Source organism: Coregonus lavaretus, assembly GCF_964263955.1.
Source record: "Coregonus lavaretus genome assembly, contig: HAP1_SCAFFOLD_4993, whole genome shotgun sequence".
NCBI lineage: Eukaryota > Metazoa > Chordata > Actinopteri > Salmoniformes > Salmonidae > Coregonus > Coregonus lavaretus.
Window position 1 is genome coordinate 15,001 of NW_028163167.1, and position 19,172 is coordinate 34,172.

Below are 19,172 nucleotides of genomic sequence, written 5' to 3' on the forward strand. Positions count from 1 at the left end.
TCAAGATTAGCCAATCTAGGCAGAGTCTTGCTCAGGCCGATTCCATCTTTCTCTCTCAGTCTGAGAAGTAGAAGGCCGGAGGCCGTGAGTGTTCCGGGGCGGGGGCGCTGTCTGAGCCCAGGGTGAGGGGTGTGGTGACAGGGGTGGTGGTGGAGCTGATGGAGGGTTGGGGTGGTGGGTCGGCGACGCTGTCTCCCCCAGTCTTCTCCTGGTGAGACAGGGTGGAGGAGGAGGAGTGGGTGTCCTGGTGGGACAGGGTGGAGAAGGAGGAGGAGTGGGTGTCCTGGTGGGTCAGGGTGGAGGAGGAGGAGGAGTGGGTGTCCTGGTGGGACAGGGTGGAGAAGGAGGAGGAGTGGGTGTCCTGGTGGGTCAGGGTGGAGGAGGAGGAGTGGGTGTCCTGGTGAGACTGGGAGAAGGAGAAGGAGGAGTGGGTGTCGTGGTGAGAGAGGGTGGAGGAGGAGGAGTGGGTGTCCTGGTGGGACAGGGTGGAGAAGGAGGAGTGGGTGTCCTGGTGAGACTGGGAGAAGGAGAAGGAGGAGTGGGTGTCGTGGTGAGAGAGGGTGGAGGAGGAGGAGTGGGTGTCCTGGTGAGACTGGGAAGAGGAGGAGGAGGAGCGGGTGTCCTGGTGGGACAGGGTGGAGGAGGAGGAGGAGGAGCGGGTGCTCTCTCCGGAGCTGCTCCTGGTCTCTGTGCTGGTGCTGGACTTCTTCATCTTCCTCCTCTTGGCCAGCGGGGCCTTGTCCACCGTCTGCAGACGGAAACCCTCCCGCTTACACTTGTTGAACGCCTGGAGAAACACAGTGCAATAAACACATTCACATGAACAACAGTAAACTACAGTACAATAAACACATTCACATGAACTACAGTAAACTACAGTGCAATAAACACATTCACATGAACAACAGTAAACTACAGCACAAACACATTCACATGAACAACAGTAAACTACAGTACAATAAACACATTCACATGAACTACAGTAAACTACAGCACAAACACATTCACATGAACAACAGTAAACTACAGCACAAACATATTCACATGAACAACAGTAAACTACAGCACAAACATATTCACATGAACAACAGTAAACTACAGCACTAAACACATTCACATGAACAACAGTAAACTACAGCACAATAAACACATTCACAACAGTAAACTACATCACAATAAACACATTCACAACAGTAAACTACAGCACAATAAACACATTCACAACAGTAAACTACAGCACAATAAACACATTCACAACAGTAAACTACAGCACAATAAACACATGAACAACAGTAAACTACAGCACAATAAACACATTCACAACAGTAAACTACAGCACAATAAACACATTCACAATAGTAAACTACAGCACAATAAACACATTCACAACAGTAAACTACATCACAATAAACACATTCACAACAGTAAACTACAGCACAATAAACACATTCACAACAGTAAACTACAGCACAATAAACACATTCACAACAGTAAACTACATCACAATAAACACATTCACAATAGTAAACTACATCACAATAAACACATTCACAACAGTAAACTACATCACAATAAACACATTCACAACAGTAAACTACATCACAATAAACACATTCACAACAGTAAACTACAGCACAATAAACACATTCACAACAGTAAACTACAGCACAATAAACACATTCACAATAGTAAACTACAGCACAATACACACATTCACAACAGTAAACTACATCACAATAAACACATTCACAACAGTAAACTACATCACAATAAACACATTCACAACAGTAAACTACAGCACAATAAACACATTCACAACAGTAAACTACAGCACAATACACACATTCACAACAGTAAACTACATCACAATAAACACATTCACAACAGTAAACTACATCACAATAAACACATTCACAACAGTAAACTACAGCACAATAAACACATTCACAACAGTAAACTACATCACAATAAACACATTCACAACAGTAAACTACATCACAATAAACACATTCACAACAGTAAACTACAGCACAAACACATTCACATTCACAATAGTAAACTACAGCACAATACACACATTCACATGAACAACAGTAAACTACATCACAATAAACACATTCACAACAGTAAACTACAGCACAATAAACACATTCACAACAGTAAACTACAGCACAATAAACACATTCACAACAGTAAACTACAGCACAATAAACACATTCACAACAGTAAACTACAGCACAATAAACACATTCACAACAGTAAACTACAGCACAATAAACACATTCACAACAGTAAACTACAGCACAATAAACACATTCACAACAGTAAACTACAGCACAAACACATTCACATGAACAACAGTAAACTACAGCACAATACACACATTCACATGAACAACAGTAAACTTCGGTACAATAAACACATTGATATGAACAATAGTAAACTACAGCACAATAAACACATTCAAATGAACAACAGTGAACTACAGCACTAAACACATTCACATGAACAACAGTAAACTACAGCACAATAAACACATTCAAATGAACAACAGTAAACTACAGCACTAAACACATTCACATGAACAACAGTAAACTTCGGTACAATAAACACATTCACATGAACAACAGTAAACTACATCACAAACACATTCACATGAACAACAGTAAACTACAGCACTAAACACATTCACATGAACAACAGTAAACTTCGGTACAATAAACACATTCACATGAACAATAGTAAACTACATCACAAACACATTCACATGAACAACAGTAAACTTCGGTACAATAAACACATTCACATGAACAACAGTAAACTACAGCACAAACACATTCACATGAACAACAGTAAACTACAGCACTAAACACATTCATATGAACAACAGTAAACTACAGCACTAAACACATTCATATGAACAACAGTAAACTACAGCACAAACACATTCACATGAACAACAGTAAACTACAGCACTAAACACATTCATATGAACAACTAAACTACAGCACAATAAACACATTCACATGAACAACAGTAAACTACAGCACAATACACACATTCACATGAACAACAGTAAACTACAGCACAAACACATGAACTACAGTAAACTACGGTACAATAAACACATTCACATGAACAACAGTAAACTACAGCACAATAAACACATTCACATGAACAACAGTAAACTACAGCACAATAAACACATTCACATGAACAACAGTAAACTACAGCACAAACACATTCACATGAACAACAGTAAACTACAGCACAAACACATTCATATGAACAACAGTAAACTACAGCACTAAACACATTCACATGAACAACAGTAAACTTCGGTACAATAAACACATTGATATGAACAACAGTAAACTACAGCACAATATACACATTCACATGAACAACAGTAAACTACAGTACAATATACACATTCACATAAACATTGATGGATTTTTACCCACCCTCACCATCCCCTTTGGAAGAACTGATGAGAACAACTGAATAGAGGATATTTGATATTCTCAAACTCTTTCCGCAGACTCCTCTAATGCAAACCTGCCCCTCCCTCTCACCATCCCCCCTCCCCCCTCTCCTGAATGAATGAATAAAGCTCACATTGAAGGTAGCCTTGACGTAGGTGTGTACTGACACGGTGGTGGAGGAACCCAGGATGTTAGGTGTCATCAGAGGGTTGGAGGAGAGCTGGCTGTCGTCTTGGAGCCAGGCGTTGTACCTCAGACCACACATCTTGATCCGCTTGTCAGGGTCCACTGTCAGCAGCTCTATAGGTACCACACCAATGATATAGATTACATTTACGTCATTTATAAACACAATTACTCTATATGTGTTTCGTTTCAGGAAACTAGGCGTATGTCGCTGGTCACTACTTCACATGAGAGCCATTTGAACGTCAACTTCTTTTTAAAAAAATAATCACAATTCATTTTTTGGCAGAAATGCCTTCTGGAACATGTGTACTTTCATGTGCCTTAATAACAAACTTGTATGCCATCTGTAAATACTAATACAATTATTAAATTACGAGCCTAGTTGGTTTAGCCACAGAAAAAGACAGCAACCTTCCCGCTGGCCATGATTGGCTGAGATAATGAGGCCGAGAGATGAGTTCAGGTTTGGTCTGCCATATAGCACGCTTCTGTCTATTTGAGCTGGTCAGTATGTGTAGGTAATCCCGTCTATTGTGGCTTTAAAAAAAATGTATTGCGTAATAAAACGGCATAAGTGTTCCTCTTTCTGGAGGACCGAGCTTTGAAATCAGTGGAATTAGTGTATGATAGCTAAGGAGATGGAGAAAACCGGTCTTCAAACTAATGGCATCCGTGAGGGAGACGCATCCATCCATGATGCATACGGGTAAGATAGTCTAGCTAGCTACACTTTCAGATATTACACGTTTCTAATTTTGACAGAAAGTAGTTTTCATTTCAAGTTAATGTGGCTGGCTCGCTAGCTAATGTTACGTGTATAATCTTATTATTCGTATCGCAGAGCCATTTGCTTGACTAGTTATAGCCTAATGTTAGCTGGCTAACATTGAACCTGGTTGGTTAGCTACCTGCAGATTCATGCAGGGTAGTAACGTCATGAGTTTGGATTATGGTTCATTGTTTAGCTAGCTAGCTAACTACATGTCTTAACAAAAGACTCCACTATGCAAGTAACCATTTCAATAGAATGTCACTGCGACAACTGTTGATAGACTTGGCTGGTAAATTCACTCTGGCTCTCTACATTACATTTACGTTTACATTTTGGTCATTTAGCAGACGCTCTTATCCAGAGCGACTTACAGTTAGTGAGTGCATACATTTTTCATACTGGCCCCCTGTGGGAATCGAACCCAGGAACCTGACGTTACAAGCGCCATGCTCAACCAACTGACCTACAGGAGGCCTGTAACACATTCAGAGATCGATTTATAGCCATTCATCTAAAATAATGAACAGATTTTAAACAAGAAAAATATGAATATGAGATGGATATATACACACACACACACACACACACACACACACACACACACACAGTGGGGAGAACAAGTATTTGATACTGCCGATTTTGCAGGTTTTCCTACTTACAAAGCATGTAGAGGTCTGTAATTTTTATCATAGGTACACTTCAACTGTGAGAGACGGAATCTAAAACAAAAATCCAGAAAATCACATTGTATGATTTTTAAGTAATTAATTTGCATTTTATTGCATGACATAAGTATTTGATCACCTACCAACCAGTAAGAATTCCGGCTCTCACAGACCTGTTAGTTTTTCTTTAAGAAGCCCTCCTGTTCTCCACTCATTATCTGTATTAACTGCACCTGTTTGAACTCATTACCTGTATAAAAGACACCTGTCCACACACTCAATCAAACAAACAAACCTCTCCACAATGGCCAAGACCAGAGAGCTGTGTAAGGACATCAGGGATAAAATTGTAGACCTGCACAAGGCTGGGATGGGCTACAGGACAATAAGCAAGCAGCTTGGTGAGAAGGCAACAACTGTTGCCGCAATTATTAGAAAATGGAAGAAGTTCAAGATGATGGTCAATCACCCTCGGTCTGGGGCTCCTTGCAAGATCTCACCTCGTGGGGCATCAATGATCATGAGGAAGGTGAGGGATCAGCCCAGAACTACACGGCAGGACCTGGTCAATTACCTGAAGAGGGCTGGGACCACAGTCTCAAAGAAAACCATTAGTAACACACTACGCCGTCATGGATTAAAATCCTGCAGCGCACGCAAGGTCCCCCTGCTCAAGCCAGCGCATGTCCAGGCCCGTCTGAAGTTTGCCAACGACCATCTGGATGATTAAGGGGAGGAATGGGAGAAGGTCATGTGGTCTGATGAGACAAAAATATAGCTTTTTGGTCTAAACTCCACTCGCCGTGTTTGGAGGAAGAAGAAGGATGAGTACAACCCCAAGAACACCATCCCAACCGTGAAGCATGGAGGTGGAAACATCATTCTTTGGGGATGCTTTCTGCAAAGGGGACAGGACGACTGCACCGTATTGAGGGGAGGATGGATGGGGCCATGTATCACGAGATCTTGGCCAACAACCTCCTTCCCTCAGTAAGAGCATTGAAGATGGGTCGTGGCTGGGTCTTCCAGCATGACAACGACCCGAAACACACAGCCAGGGCAACTAAGGAGTGGCTCCATAAGAAGCATCTCAAGGTCCTGGAGTGGCCTAGCCAGTCTCCAGACCTGAACCCAATAGAAAATCTTTGGAGGGAGCTGAAAGTCCGTATTGCCCAGCGACCGCCCCGAAACCTGAAGGATCTGGAGAAGGTCTGTATGGAGGAGTGGGCCAAAATCCCTGCTGCAGTGTGTGCAAACCTGGTCAAGACAATAATAATAATAATAATAATAATAATAATAATATGCCATTTAGCAGACGCTTTTATCGAAAGCGACTTACAGTCATGTGTGCATACATTTTTGTGTATGGGTGGTCCCGGGGATCGAACCCACTAACCTGGCGTTACAAGCGCCGTGCTCTACCAGCTGAGCTACAACAGACCTACAGGAAAGGTATGATCTCTGTAATTGCAAACAAAGGTTTCTGTACCAAATATTAAGTTCTGCTTTTCTGATGTATCAAATACTTATGTCATGCAATAAAATGCAAATTAATTACTTAAAAATCATACAATGTGATTTCTGTCTCTCACAGTTGAAGTGTACCTATGATAAAAATTACAGACCTCTACATGCTTTGTAAGTAGGAAAACCTGCAAAATCGGCAGTGTATCAAATACTTGTTCTCCCCACTGTATGTATATATATATATTTATTTTTTGTCATTTAGCAGACGCTCTTATCCAGAGCGACTTACAGTTAGTGAGTGCATACATTATTTTTTTCATACTGGCCCCCCGTGGGAATCGAACCCACAACCCTGGCGTTGCAAACGCCATGCTCTACCAACTGAGCTACACGGGACCTATATTCAATCTGAGTATGCCAGAGCGCAGAATAACTGATGAATTTACGAACGCTCAACACCCGTAGAATATGGCTGTGTCAGTAAAAAAAAAAGCAAAAAAGCATAATTAAATTGTTGCCAGCAGCACAGTCACCAACGCTTTGGATAACATGAAAACAGCCTAACGAGCTCTGCTAGGGCGAGTAAAATGGTCAGTGGGGTGTTCTCTCATTTGTGTCTGGAAGTAGCTAGCAAGCTAGCCAATGTTAGCCAGTTAGCTTGGGTGCTTGACTGCTGTTGAGGTCAGAACGCTCGGATCAACCCTACTCCTCGGCCAGAGCGTCCAGTGTGCGCTCTGAACAAAACGAGATGGGTGGGGCTAAAGCATAAGAGGGTGTGAACAATGCTGAATAGGTGTAGACAAAGAAGAGCTCTCCAGCAGGTACCAAAACATTCAAAGGCCATGTTCTCAAAAGTGAGGTTACAAGTTTATCAACTTTCAAAGCAGAATTACTTTCCCATTGTTCCTCAAATGCAGTGTATGACATACAGTGAGGGGAAAAAGTATTTGATCCCCTGCTGATTTTGTATGTTTGCCCACTGACAAAGACATGATCAGCCTATAATTTTAATGGTAGGTTTATTTGAACAGTGAGAGACAGAATAACAACAAAAAAATCCAGAAAAAAGTATGTCAAAAATGTTATAAATGTATATGCATTTTAATGAGGGAAATAAGTATTTGACCCCTCTGCTAAACATGACTTAGTACATGGTGGCAAAACCCTTGTTGGCAATCACAGAGGTCAGACGTTTCTTGTAGTTTGCCACCAGGTTTGCACACATCTCAGGAGGGATTTTGTTCCACTCCTCTTTGCAGATCTTCTCCAAGTCATTAAGGTTTCGAGGCTGACGTTTGGCAACTCGAACATTCAGCTCCCTACACAGATTTTCTATGGGATTAAGGTCTGGAGACTGACTAGGCCACTCCAGGACCTTAATGTGCTTCTTCTTGAGCCACTCCTTTGTTGCCTTGGCCGTGTGTTTTGGGTCATTGTCATGCTGGAATACCCATCCACGACCCATTTTCAATGCCCTGGCTGAGGGAAGGAGGTTCTCACCCAAGATTTGACGGTACATGGCCCCGTCCATCGTCCCTTTGATGCGGTGAAGTTGTCCTGTCCCATTAGCAGAAAAACACCCCCAAAGCATAATGTTTCTGTCACGGATTCTGCCGAGGCTGCTCCTCCTCCTGGTTCGGGCAGGTTCGTTCGTCGTCCCCGGAGTACTAGCTGCCACCGTTGAATGTTTCTATGTTTGATTGCTTTTGTCTCTCTATTACACCTGTGTCCGTTTGTGTCTGATTACGTGTTCTATAAGTTGCCTGTTTTGTATTGGTTAGGTTGTGTGTTGTTTTTCGCCTGTCCGTAGTGCTGCATGTCTTTTCTCTGTTTTGTTGTTTTATTGTTTTACGCATAGTTGCGTAATTGCTCGCCTCTGTTTTGTTTTGAGGCCGATCATTGTATCTTTGCCTTGTGGTTTCACAAGTAAACTTTGTTGGACTAAGCTTCGGTGTCCTGCGCCTGACTCCCACACCACATACACCTCAGCCTTGACAGAACAACACACCAGTATGGAGTCAGCAGGAGCAGTGGCGGCACCCAAGTCGCTGGAGGATCGGATCAGCGACCAAGACACCATGATCCGGCAACTTGGGGCCGCCATGAACAACGTGTCCAACACTCTGCGCCGGTTGGTTACGGGAGAGGTGCCCACGCCTTCTCACACCATACCATCACCAACGGCCAGTCCTCCTCTCTCAGCACCGGAACCCAGTGGCATTCGGCTCTCGCTCCCGAGGGCATATGATGGTTCTGCAGCCGGGTGTCAGGGGTTCCTCCTGCAGGTGGAACTCTACCTGGCCACCATACACCCAGCGCCCTCGGGATACGAGAGCGTCTCCGCCCTCATCTCCTGTCTATCCGGCAAGGCGTTGGAGTGGGCCAATGCCGAATGGAGGGGAATAGACGCCGCTACCATCACCTACGCGGAGTTCTCCCGCCGCTTCAGGGCTGTCTTCGATCATCCACCTGAGGGGAAGGCGGCGGGGGAGCGTCTGTTCCACCTTCGACAGGGGAAGAGGAGCGCACAGAAGTTCGCCCTGGAGTTCCGGACTCTAGCGGCGGATGCGGGGTGGAATGAGAGGGCCCTCATCGACCATTACCGGTGTAGCCTACGAGAGGACGTTCGTCGTGAGCTGGCCTGCAGGGACACCAACCTATCATTCGACCAGTTGGTGGACATCTCCATCCGTCTCGACACCCTGCTGGCTACCCGCGGACGTCCCGAGTGGGGGTCGTCCATTCCACCCTCCAGCACCTCCGAGCCGATTCCCATGGAGCTCGGGGGTGCTGGCGCTAGAGAGAGGAGGAGAGAGAACCCGAGGGGGGCCATCCCCTGCACCAACTGTGGCCGTGGAGGACACACCGCGGCCAGGTGCTGGGGAGGGTCTCCTGGGAGAGGGGACAACAGGTCACGCACTGGGGAGTCATTTCAGGTGAGTAGGCGCCCCACTTACCCAGAGCTCTCTGTTGGTCACATGTGTATACCTGTGAGATTTCCACAGGTGGCACCTCATTCCCAGCATAAGGCGCTAGTAGATTCAGGCGCAGCTGGGAATTTTGTTGATCGTGCATTTTGTTATAGGTTAGGTATTCCCCTTCGGCCGGTAGAAGCCCCCTTTCCTGTTCATGCCCTAGACAGCCGGCCGTTGGGGTCGGGGTTGATCAGAGAAGTCACAGCACCACTTAAGATGACGACGCAGGGGGGTCATGAGGAGATCATTCAGTTTTATCTGATTGACTCTCCTGCGTATCCCGTGGTGCTGGGGCTTCCCTGGTTAAGCGCCCATGATCCTACCATTGCGTGGCAACAGAGGGCTCTTATGGAGTGGTCTGCCCAGTGTGTAGGGAGATGTCTAGGTGTTTCCTTAGGGGCGACCTCGGTAGAGAGTCCGAACCAAGTGCCCGCAATGCGCATTCCCCCTGAATATGAGGATTTAGCACTTGTGTTCAGCAAAACGAGGGCAACACGGCTACCACCTCATAGACAGGGGGATTGTGCGATAGATCTCCAAACAGGAGCGGCACTTCCGCGGAGCCGTGTGTATCCCCTGTCTCAAGAGGCGACAGCGGCTATGGAAACTTACATAGCCGAGTCCTTGGCACAGGGATACATACGGTCCTCCACTTCCCCGGTTTCCTCGAGTTTCTTCTTTGTGAAGAAGAAGGACGGGGGTTTGCGCCCGTGTATTGATTACCGTAGTCTCAATCAGATCACGGTTAAGTACAGTTACCCTCTTCCACTGATTGCGACTATGACAGAATCATTACGCGGAGCGCGGTTCTTCACAAAGTTGGATCTCAGGAGCGCGTACAATCTGGTGCGCATTAGGGAGGGGGATGAATGGAAAACAGCATTTAGCACCACCTCGGGTCATTACGAGTATCTCGTCATGCCATACGGGTTAATGAATGCTCCTTCAGTCTTCCAATCCTTTGTTGACGAGATTTTCCGGGACATGCATGGGCAGGGTGTGGTAGTATACATCGACGACATCCTAGTGTACTCTTCTACACGAGCCGAGCATGTAGCCCTGGTGCGCCGAGTGTTGAGGAGACTGTTGGAGCATGACTTGTATGTCAAGGCAGAGAAATGCTTGTTCTTCCAGGAGTCCGTCTCCTTTTTGGGTTATCGGTTGTCCGCGTCTGGTGTGAAGATAGAGGTTGACCGTGTGTCGGCCGTGCGTAATTGGCAAACTCCAACCACTGTAAAAGAGGTGCAGCAGTTTTTGGGTTTAGCTAATTACTACCGGAGGTTTATCCGGGGCTTTGGACAGGTTGCAGCTCCCATTACGTCCCTGCTAAAGGGGGGTCCGGTTCGCTTGCAGTGGTCAGCTGAGGCGGACAGGGCATTTGTCAAACTGAAAAACCTGTTCACCTCGGCTCCGGTGCTGGCGCATCCGGATCCCTCTTTACCATTCCAAGTAGAGGTAGACAAGCCGAGGCCAGTATTGGGGCAGTCCTGTCGCAACGGTCCGGCACGCCACCTAAGCTCCGCCCCTGTGCGTTCTATTCTAAGAAGCTCAGCTCGGCGGAGCGTAATTATGACGTAGGGGACAGGGAGCTGTTAGCTGTAGTCCAGGCCCTAAAGGTGTTGAGGCATTGGCTTGAGGGGGCTCAACACCCTTTCCTCATTCTGACTGACCACCGTAACCTGGAGTACATCCGGGCAGCTAGGAGATTGAACCCTCGTCAGGCTAGGTGGAACATGTTCCTGACCCGGTTTGTTTTTAAGATCACATACATCCCAGGGTCCCAGAACGGTAAGGCAGACGCCCTGTCCCGGCGGTATGACACAGAGGAGAGGTCCATTGAGCCTACTCCCATACTGCCGGAGTCTTGTCTGGTGGCTCCGGTGGTGTGGGAGGTCGATGCGGAGATCGAGCGGGCACTGCGTACCGACCCTACTCCCCCCGAGTGTCCTGTGGGGCGGACGTACGTTCCGCTCGAGGTTCGTGATCGCCTTATTTATTGGGCTCATACATCACCCTCCTCTGGACATCCAGGTATTGGCCGGACAGTGCACTGCCTTAGCGTGAAATACTGGTGGCCAACGTTAGCTAAGGATGTGAGGGTTTATGTCTCCTCCTGCTCGGTGTGCGCCCAGTGTAAGGCACCTAGACATTTGCCCAGGGGAAAGTTACATCCCCTGCCCGTTCCACAACGACCATGGTCCCACCTCTCGGTGGATTTTGTGACCGACCTACCCCCCTCCCAGGGGAATACCACCATTTTGGTCGTTGTGGATCGGTTTTCCAAGGCCTGTCGTCTCCTCCCAATGCCGGGTCTCCCTACTGCCCTACAGACCGCTGAGGCCCTATTTACCCACGTGTTCCGGCACTATGGGGTCCCCGAGGATATTTTGTCTGACCGAGGTCCCCAGTTCACCTCCAGAGTCTGGGGGGCATTCATGGAACGCTTGGGGGTCTCAGTGAGCCTTACTCGGGGTACCACCCAGAGAGCAATGGGCAGGTTGAACGAGTCAACCAGGATGTGGGTAGGTTTCTGAGGTCCTATTGCCAGGGCCGGCCGGAGGAGTGGTCTAGGTATATCCCCTGGGCAGAGATGGCCCAGAACTCTCTCCGCCACTCCTCCACCAATTTAACACCTTTCCAGTGTGTTTTAGGGTATCAGCCGGTTCTGGCACCATGGCACGAGAGCCAGATCGAGGCCCCTGCGGTGGATGAGTGGATTCGGCGCTCGGAGGAGACGTGGGACGCTGCCCATGTCCATCTGCAGCGGGCCATCCGTCGACAAAAGGCGAGCGCCGATCGCCACCGCAGTGAGGGACCGGTGTACGCACCGGGAGATCGAGTCAGGCTCTCGACTCGAAACCTGCCCCTCCGCCTGCCCTGCTGGAAGCTGGGTCGGCGGTTTGTGGGGCCCTTTAAAGTCCTGAGAAGATTGAACGAGGTGTGTTACAGGTTACAACTGCCTATTGATTACAAGAATATTAACCCCTCGTTCCATGTGTCTCTTCTCAGGCCGGTGGTAGCTGGCCCACTCCAAGAAGATGAGATAGGAGAGACCCCTCCGCCCCCTTTGGACATCGAGGGGGCCCCGGCGTACAGGGTCCGGACCATCTTGGACTCGAGGCGCCGGATGAGTGGTCTCCAGTATCTCGTGGAGTGGGAGGGGTACGGTCCGGAGGAACGGTGCTGGGTGCCTAGGAGGGACATCCTAGATCCATCCCTCCTGACTGAATTCCACCGTGGGCATCCCACGCGCCCGGGTCCGCGTCCTCCTGGCCGTCCCCGAGGCCGGGGTCGGCACACGGCTGGAGCCGCGCGTCAAGGGGGGGGTACTGTCACGGATTCTGCCGAGGCTGCTCCTCCTCCTGGTTCGGGCAGGCTTCGGTGTTCGTCGTCCCCGGAGTACTAGCTGCCACCGTTGAATGTTTCTATGTTTGATTGCTTTTGTCTGTCTATTACACCTGTGTCCGTTTGTGTCTGATTACGTGTTCTATAAGTTGCCTGTTTTGTATTGGTTAGGTTGTGTGTTGTTTTTCGCCTGTCCGTAGTGCTGCGTGTCTTTTCTCTGTTTTGTTGTTTTATTGTTTTACGCATAGTTGCGTAATTGCTCGCCTCTGTTTTGTTTTGAGGCCGATCATTGTATCTTTGCCTTGTGGTTTCACAAGTAAACTTTGTTGGACTAAGCTTCGGTGTCCTGCGCCTGACTCCCACACCACATACACCTCAGCCTTGACAGTTTCCACCTCCATGTTTGACGGTGGGGATGGTGTTCTTGGGGTCATAGGCAGCATTCCTCCTCCTCCAAACACGGCGAGTTGAGTTGATGCCAAAGAGCTCGATTTTGGTCTCATCTGACCACAACACTTTCACCCAGTTCTCCTCTGAATCATTCAGATGTTCATTGGCAAACGGCCCTGTATATGTGCTTTCTTGAGCAGGGGGACCTTGCGGGCGCTGCATGATTTCAGTCGGCGTAGTGTGTTACCAATTGTTTTCTTGGTGACTATGGTCCCAGCTGCCTTGAGATCATTGACAAGATCCTCCCGTGTAGTTCTGGGCTGATTCCTCACCGTTCTCATGATCATTGCAACTCCACGAGGTGAGATCTTGCATGGAGCCCCAGGCCGAGGGAGATTGACAGTTATTTTGTTTCTCTTCCATTTGCGAATAATCGTACCAACTGTTGTCACCTTCTCACCAAGCTGCTTGGCGATGGTCTTGTAGCCCATTCCAGCCTTGTGTAGGTCTACAATCTTGTCCCTGACATCCTTGGAGAGCTCTTTGGTCTTGGCCATGGTGGAGAGTTTGGAATCTGATTGATTGATTGCGTCTGTGGACAGGTGTCTTTTATACAGGTAACAAACTGAGATTAGGAGCACTCCCTTTAAGAGTGTGCTCCTAATCTCAGCTCGTTACCTGTATAAAAGACACCTGGGAGCCATAAATCTTTCTGATTGAGAGGGGGTCAAATACTTATTTCCCTCATTAAAATGCAAATTAATTTATACGATTTTTGACATGCGTTTTTCTGGATTCTTTTGTTGTTATTATGTCTCTCACTGTTCAAATAAACCTACCATTACAATTATAGACTGATCATTTCTTTGTCAGTGGGAAAACGTACAAAATCAGCAGGGGATCAAATACTTTTTTCCCTCACTGTACCATGTTGTAGCTTTGTGTCTCTGCTTTGATCCAATGTAAAAAACACAATTTCAAATGTTTCTACATAAGACCGAATCAAGGAGGTCAGTCACATATGTCTAGACAGCAGCTCTGCTCTGGGGGAACAGACCTCTCCAACCCTGTTCCTGGAGAGCTAACCCCTCCTATAGGGTTTCACTCCAACCCTGTTCCTGGAGCGCTATCCCCTTCTGTAGGGTTTCACACCAACCCTGTTCCTGGAGAGCCAACCCCTCCTGTAGGTTTTCACTCCAACCCCAGTTGTAACTAACCTGATTCAGCTTATCAACCAGCTAATTATAAGAATCAGTTGTGCTAGATCAGGGTTGGAGTGAACACCTACAGGACAGTAGCTCTCCAGGAACAGGGTTGGAGTGAAAACCTACAGGACAGTAGCTCTCCAGGAACAGGGTTGGAGTGAAAACCTACAGGATGGTAGCTCTCCAGGAACAGGGTTGGAGTGAAAACCTACAGGACGGTAGCTCTCCAGGAACAGGGTTGGTGTGAAAACCTACAGGACGGTAGCTCTCCAGGAACAGGGTTGGAGTGAACACCTACAGGACAGTAGCTCTCCAGGAACAGGGTTGGAGTGAAAACCTACAGGACAGTAGCTCTCCAGGAACAGGGTTGGAGAGCCTTGGACCAGACAGACACCTGGTGAACATTACAGACAGAACCTGTGGTGAGCACTGAGCAGCATCACCTGCACAATAGAAGATCCACACCTCCTACCAGACAACACCAAGTAAAAACTAATACATCAACTCAATCAATAATGCTGTCAATCCAAACTTTTACCAAACTAGGGGTAAAACACAAGAAAAACAAACGTTTAACTGGCTGGCCATGCAGAATAAATATTTTAGTTATTCAGTAAGTTGGACCAATGAAGCAAGGTGCAACCTTCACCTGCACCTTCAGGCAAAGCATGCCTGAAGTTCATATCAACACCCTGATCAGGGTCAATTTGAATTGAAAGGGTAGGAAGCATTACTTTTTGCTCACCAATGTAACAACACAGTGTTGTCAAAGACTTAGTGAGTTAGTTGTAGTCACAATCTGGTTACCTATAAGTACAAACAAAGCTATGATTTTGGGTTATTACATATTTATTCACTTATTTCCGGATATTTTCGAAACTACCCACAATGCACTATTTCTCAATGTCATATGGCTGATCTGTGCTACCGAGTTCGTATGCTAGCTCGGTAGCTTGCTGAAGCTGGCAAACATTAGCAGCTAGCCATGCTAGCAAGTAATTACATTCCGGACAAAGTGTTGGCTGTGGTGAGCTACAATCCACCAATCACAGGAACTGTGATGTAAACAAGAAGCAGATGGGGCACGTGCGGCCATGCAGCATGCACTTCACCGACTTTGTGGCTGTTAAACCCCTACAACTTATCCAGAACGCTGCAGCCCGTCTGGTGTTCGACCTTCCCAAGTTCTCTAATGTCACCCCGCTCCTCCGCACACTCCACTGGCTTCCAGTTGAGGCTCGCATCTACTACAAGACCATGGTGCTTGCCTACGGAGCTGTGAGGGGAACGGCACCTCCTTACCTTCAGGCTCTGATCAGACCCTACACCCAAACGAGGGCACTACGTTCATCCACCTCTGGCCTGCTAGCTCCCCTACCTCTACGGAAGCACAGTTCCCGCTCAGCCCAGTCAAAGCTATTTGCTGCTCTGGCACCCAAATGGTAGAACAAGCTCCCCCACGACGCCAGGACAGCGGAGTCACTGACCACCTTCCGGAGACACTTGAAACCCTACCTCTTTAAGGAATACCTGGAATAGTATAAAGTAATCATTTTAACCCCCCCACCCCCTCCCCCCATAAAAAAAAGAAGAAAAAAGTGGTTGTCCCACTGGCTATCATAAGTTGAATGCACCAATTTGTAAGTCGCTCTGGATAAGAGCTTCTGCTAAATGATGTAAATGTAGTGGGAACCCGTTAACACAGCAGGTGCCTTCTTCCCGTGGGCTCAAAACGAAAGAGAAAATCATACCTGCTCTAATTGTGTAGTACCTCGTCTGTTCTCCTTTTTGTTGTCAACTTTTCGGCATGTTCTCTGTGAAGCAGTCTACGGGAGTTATGTAACTTTTTCCACCATGGCACATAGTGCTAGCACGCTAGCTGACGGACATCTGGAATCTATTTGGGATTTCCCTGACTCTCCATTGGCCGGTGAAGCGCCCGCCTCCCCCTGGCTTTGGTAGCTAACTCAGACTGCACGTTTCTACAAGTTTTACCATCGGATGGGCCCCAGCCATTAACCTGTAAGACTCTGCTCTAATATTCTTTGATAACTGGTTAGATGGCGTTATGTATTTCCAAAACTTTGGTTTACTTGAATGTAGCTGTAAGTTAGGTGTTGATAGCAACTAGTTGTCTCATGTAGTGCTAACGTAATATTATCAGGCTAGTAGGGCTAACGTTTGCAGGCTAGTTGGCTAGAAACCTTGAAAGTTAATGTGTAACAATAACTTCATAAAGTATTTCCTTGTAAGTTGGCTGAAAATGTAATTGAAATCAGTAGTCATGAGTGCAAACGATTTGGTTTAATTTGAAGTTATACATTTGAAGTTATTTCTGTTGTTTACTTTATAGGGAATAATAGTCTGGCTTGCAGGTTCCCCCAGATTACATCACCTCACCGGAAAAACATTTTCCGACATGACTTCAACAGCTGGTCCTCTGTAGCTCAGCTGGTAGAGCACGGCGCTTGTAACGCCAAGGTAGTGGGTTCGATCCCCGGGACCACCCATACACAAAAAAAAAAATGTATGCACACATGACTGTAAGTCGCTTTGGATAAAAGCGTCTGCTAAATGGCATATTATTATTATTCTTCTGATCGGTTTTAAGTAATAACTCGAAAAATAGAAAAGTGAGGTGTAACTTTGCATTGGGACTTATCAATAAATAGCTTCTCCTTTAATAAATAGCTTCTCCTTTTCAGTTTATTTAGAAATAATTGAAAATAAATGCAATTTTCTCAATTATTGAATCCTGAATTGACTGACTTCACTTTGAATTGACCCCAAACCTGCCCCTGATCTTCCATCTCCCAGGCTCACCTTGTATGAGGTCCTTGGCTTGCTGTGAGACACTCCGCCAGGCCTTTCCCTCGAAGGAGAAGTCTCCCTGTTTAATCTTCTTCATGATCTCTTCAGCGCTGGTGCGGGCCATACTCTTCCCCTGGCACTGGAACGGCACTTGGCCCGACAGCATGGTGTACTAAAATATAATAATCATAATAATAAAATAAATATATCATAATAAATATAATAATAAATATATGATCCAATATAATAATAATATAATAAATACTATGTACCATAATCCTACATGTAGCCTATATGTTGAGATTGTGTATACTATTGCATGCATGTTCTCCATGCATGTGTACACATCTTTAAACCGTTAGCTTACTAAATAATGTACCAGGTGTACTCTCACCTGATCTAAACCTGATTAAGGTTGGCCTGGTTTCTAATACCTCATCAAACAAACAAGACTTTTCCAGTGCATGTTTATCTCTCTTGCTCTGTGGCATGTGTGTCCTCTCCTCTCTCCTTGGCTCACTATGCTTCCAGGGCACTCTGCTGTACAGAGCCTGGCCTGTCAGGAAGCATCACATCACAGCTATGTACACACATTCAGCCCAGCCAGCACACTACTATACTGAACCCCCAGGGGGTGAAGCAGAAAGAGAAGAAAGGAGAGAAAGCCTCAAGGCTGCACGCTCGAGAGGCCAAGCGGAGAAATCGCTCTTCCTCCCTCCCCCCTCTCTTCCTCAAGCTACAGTCTGATTAAAAAAACAACCACATCTGCTTAAGGATGGGGCTAGGGAGATGTAACCCTTCTCAAATTCATAGACAGCGCTTTCAAATGCAAAGACCGACAGTCCGTGACAGCCGAGAGATTGTTTAGCCATCTTTTGACCCTACACATTGTTTGTTTACATTAAGAAAACTTCATGTTTTGGGTTATGATAGAAATCAAGAATTGAAGGAGCATTGAAAAGCTTCCCAAAAGGCAGACTGTAGCCTAGCCATTAACCCACTGTGCTCTGAGTAAGCATGTAGCTGCAGAGTCCTGCTTCATTTACAGAACAGACCACAGGACAACAGAAGAGCAGCATGTTAACTGTCCTCAATAAGATAGATGGGTATCAGACAGGCCCTAACCACATAACACAATACCACAGCATGCAGAGAACACCAGAACAGCTCCCCATGTGAATGGCCTTGTCACACAGAATGTTGACACACAACTGCGAAATCAAGCTGCAATTTCTGTAGCTGTATCGAAGTGTCAATGAAAATGTCAGATCTACGAGAAGTGCAGCTAATTGGTATAGAGCAGGAGTGTCGAGCTCATTTTTCCGACGGGTTGCACTCAGTCTTCACCGAGCTCCGGCGGGCCGCACTGAAAATGTGTTATATTTTCTTGTGATCAAAATGTGCAAAAAAACAGCCCTCTGTCCAATTTTCGATGCTCCCTGACTGTCTAGCTTTCATTTTGGTGTTTTTTTTGCGAGCTGGACAGAGTGAAGAGACTGTATAAATATAGGACCATTAGCATTTCTACACAGTTTCAATTTGGTTGTAGTCTTTTAAATTAAATATAGATTGAGGTAGTTTTCTCACCCCAAAAAAAAGATTGATAAAAAATGTATTTATTTATATGTTACTCAAACCACCTGCGGCCGGATTGAATAAGCTTGAGTTTGACACATGGTACAGAGGCCAAGTTTTGATTTGGGATTGGGCAGCTCTCTCTCTCCCTGGGTGAAACTTTTTTTTAAATCCTTGGTTCCCTCGAACTCCTTTTCAAAACGCATCGGAGGAGAAGTTCTGAGGGAAGGAACCTTGGATCTTCTCATCCAATGCATTTTAAGGGTATAAAGATTTACACCTCTGTACCCCCT

At 46.4% G+C, this 19,172-nt stretch overlaps 1 protein-coding gene across 1 annotated transcript in view; it reads right to left on the bottom strand.

Annotated features, from left to right (window-relative positions):
• Nucleotides 1-55: 55 nt before the first annotated feature.
• Nucleotides 56-19,172, bottom strand: part of LOC311118421 (ribosomal protein S6 kinase alpha-5-like) — a gene marked incomplete at both ends in the record, with an annotated part of 29,251 nt that continues 10,134 nt past the window's right edge. The window contains 3 exons of the mRNA XM_084193223.1: nt 56-787; nt 3,619-3,785; nt 17,317-17,476. Of these exons, the coding sequence (XP_084049349.1) occupies nt 56-787; nt 3,619-3,785; nt 17,317-17,476 (1,059 nt within the window). The remainder of the gene's footprint in view (nt 788-3,618; nt 3,786-17,316; nt 17,477-19,172) is intronic.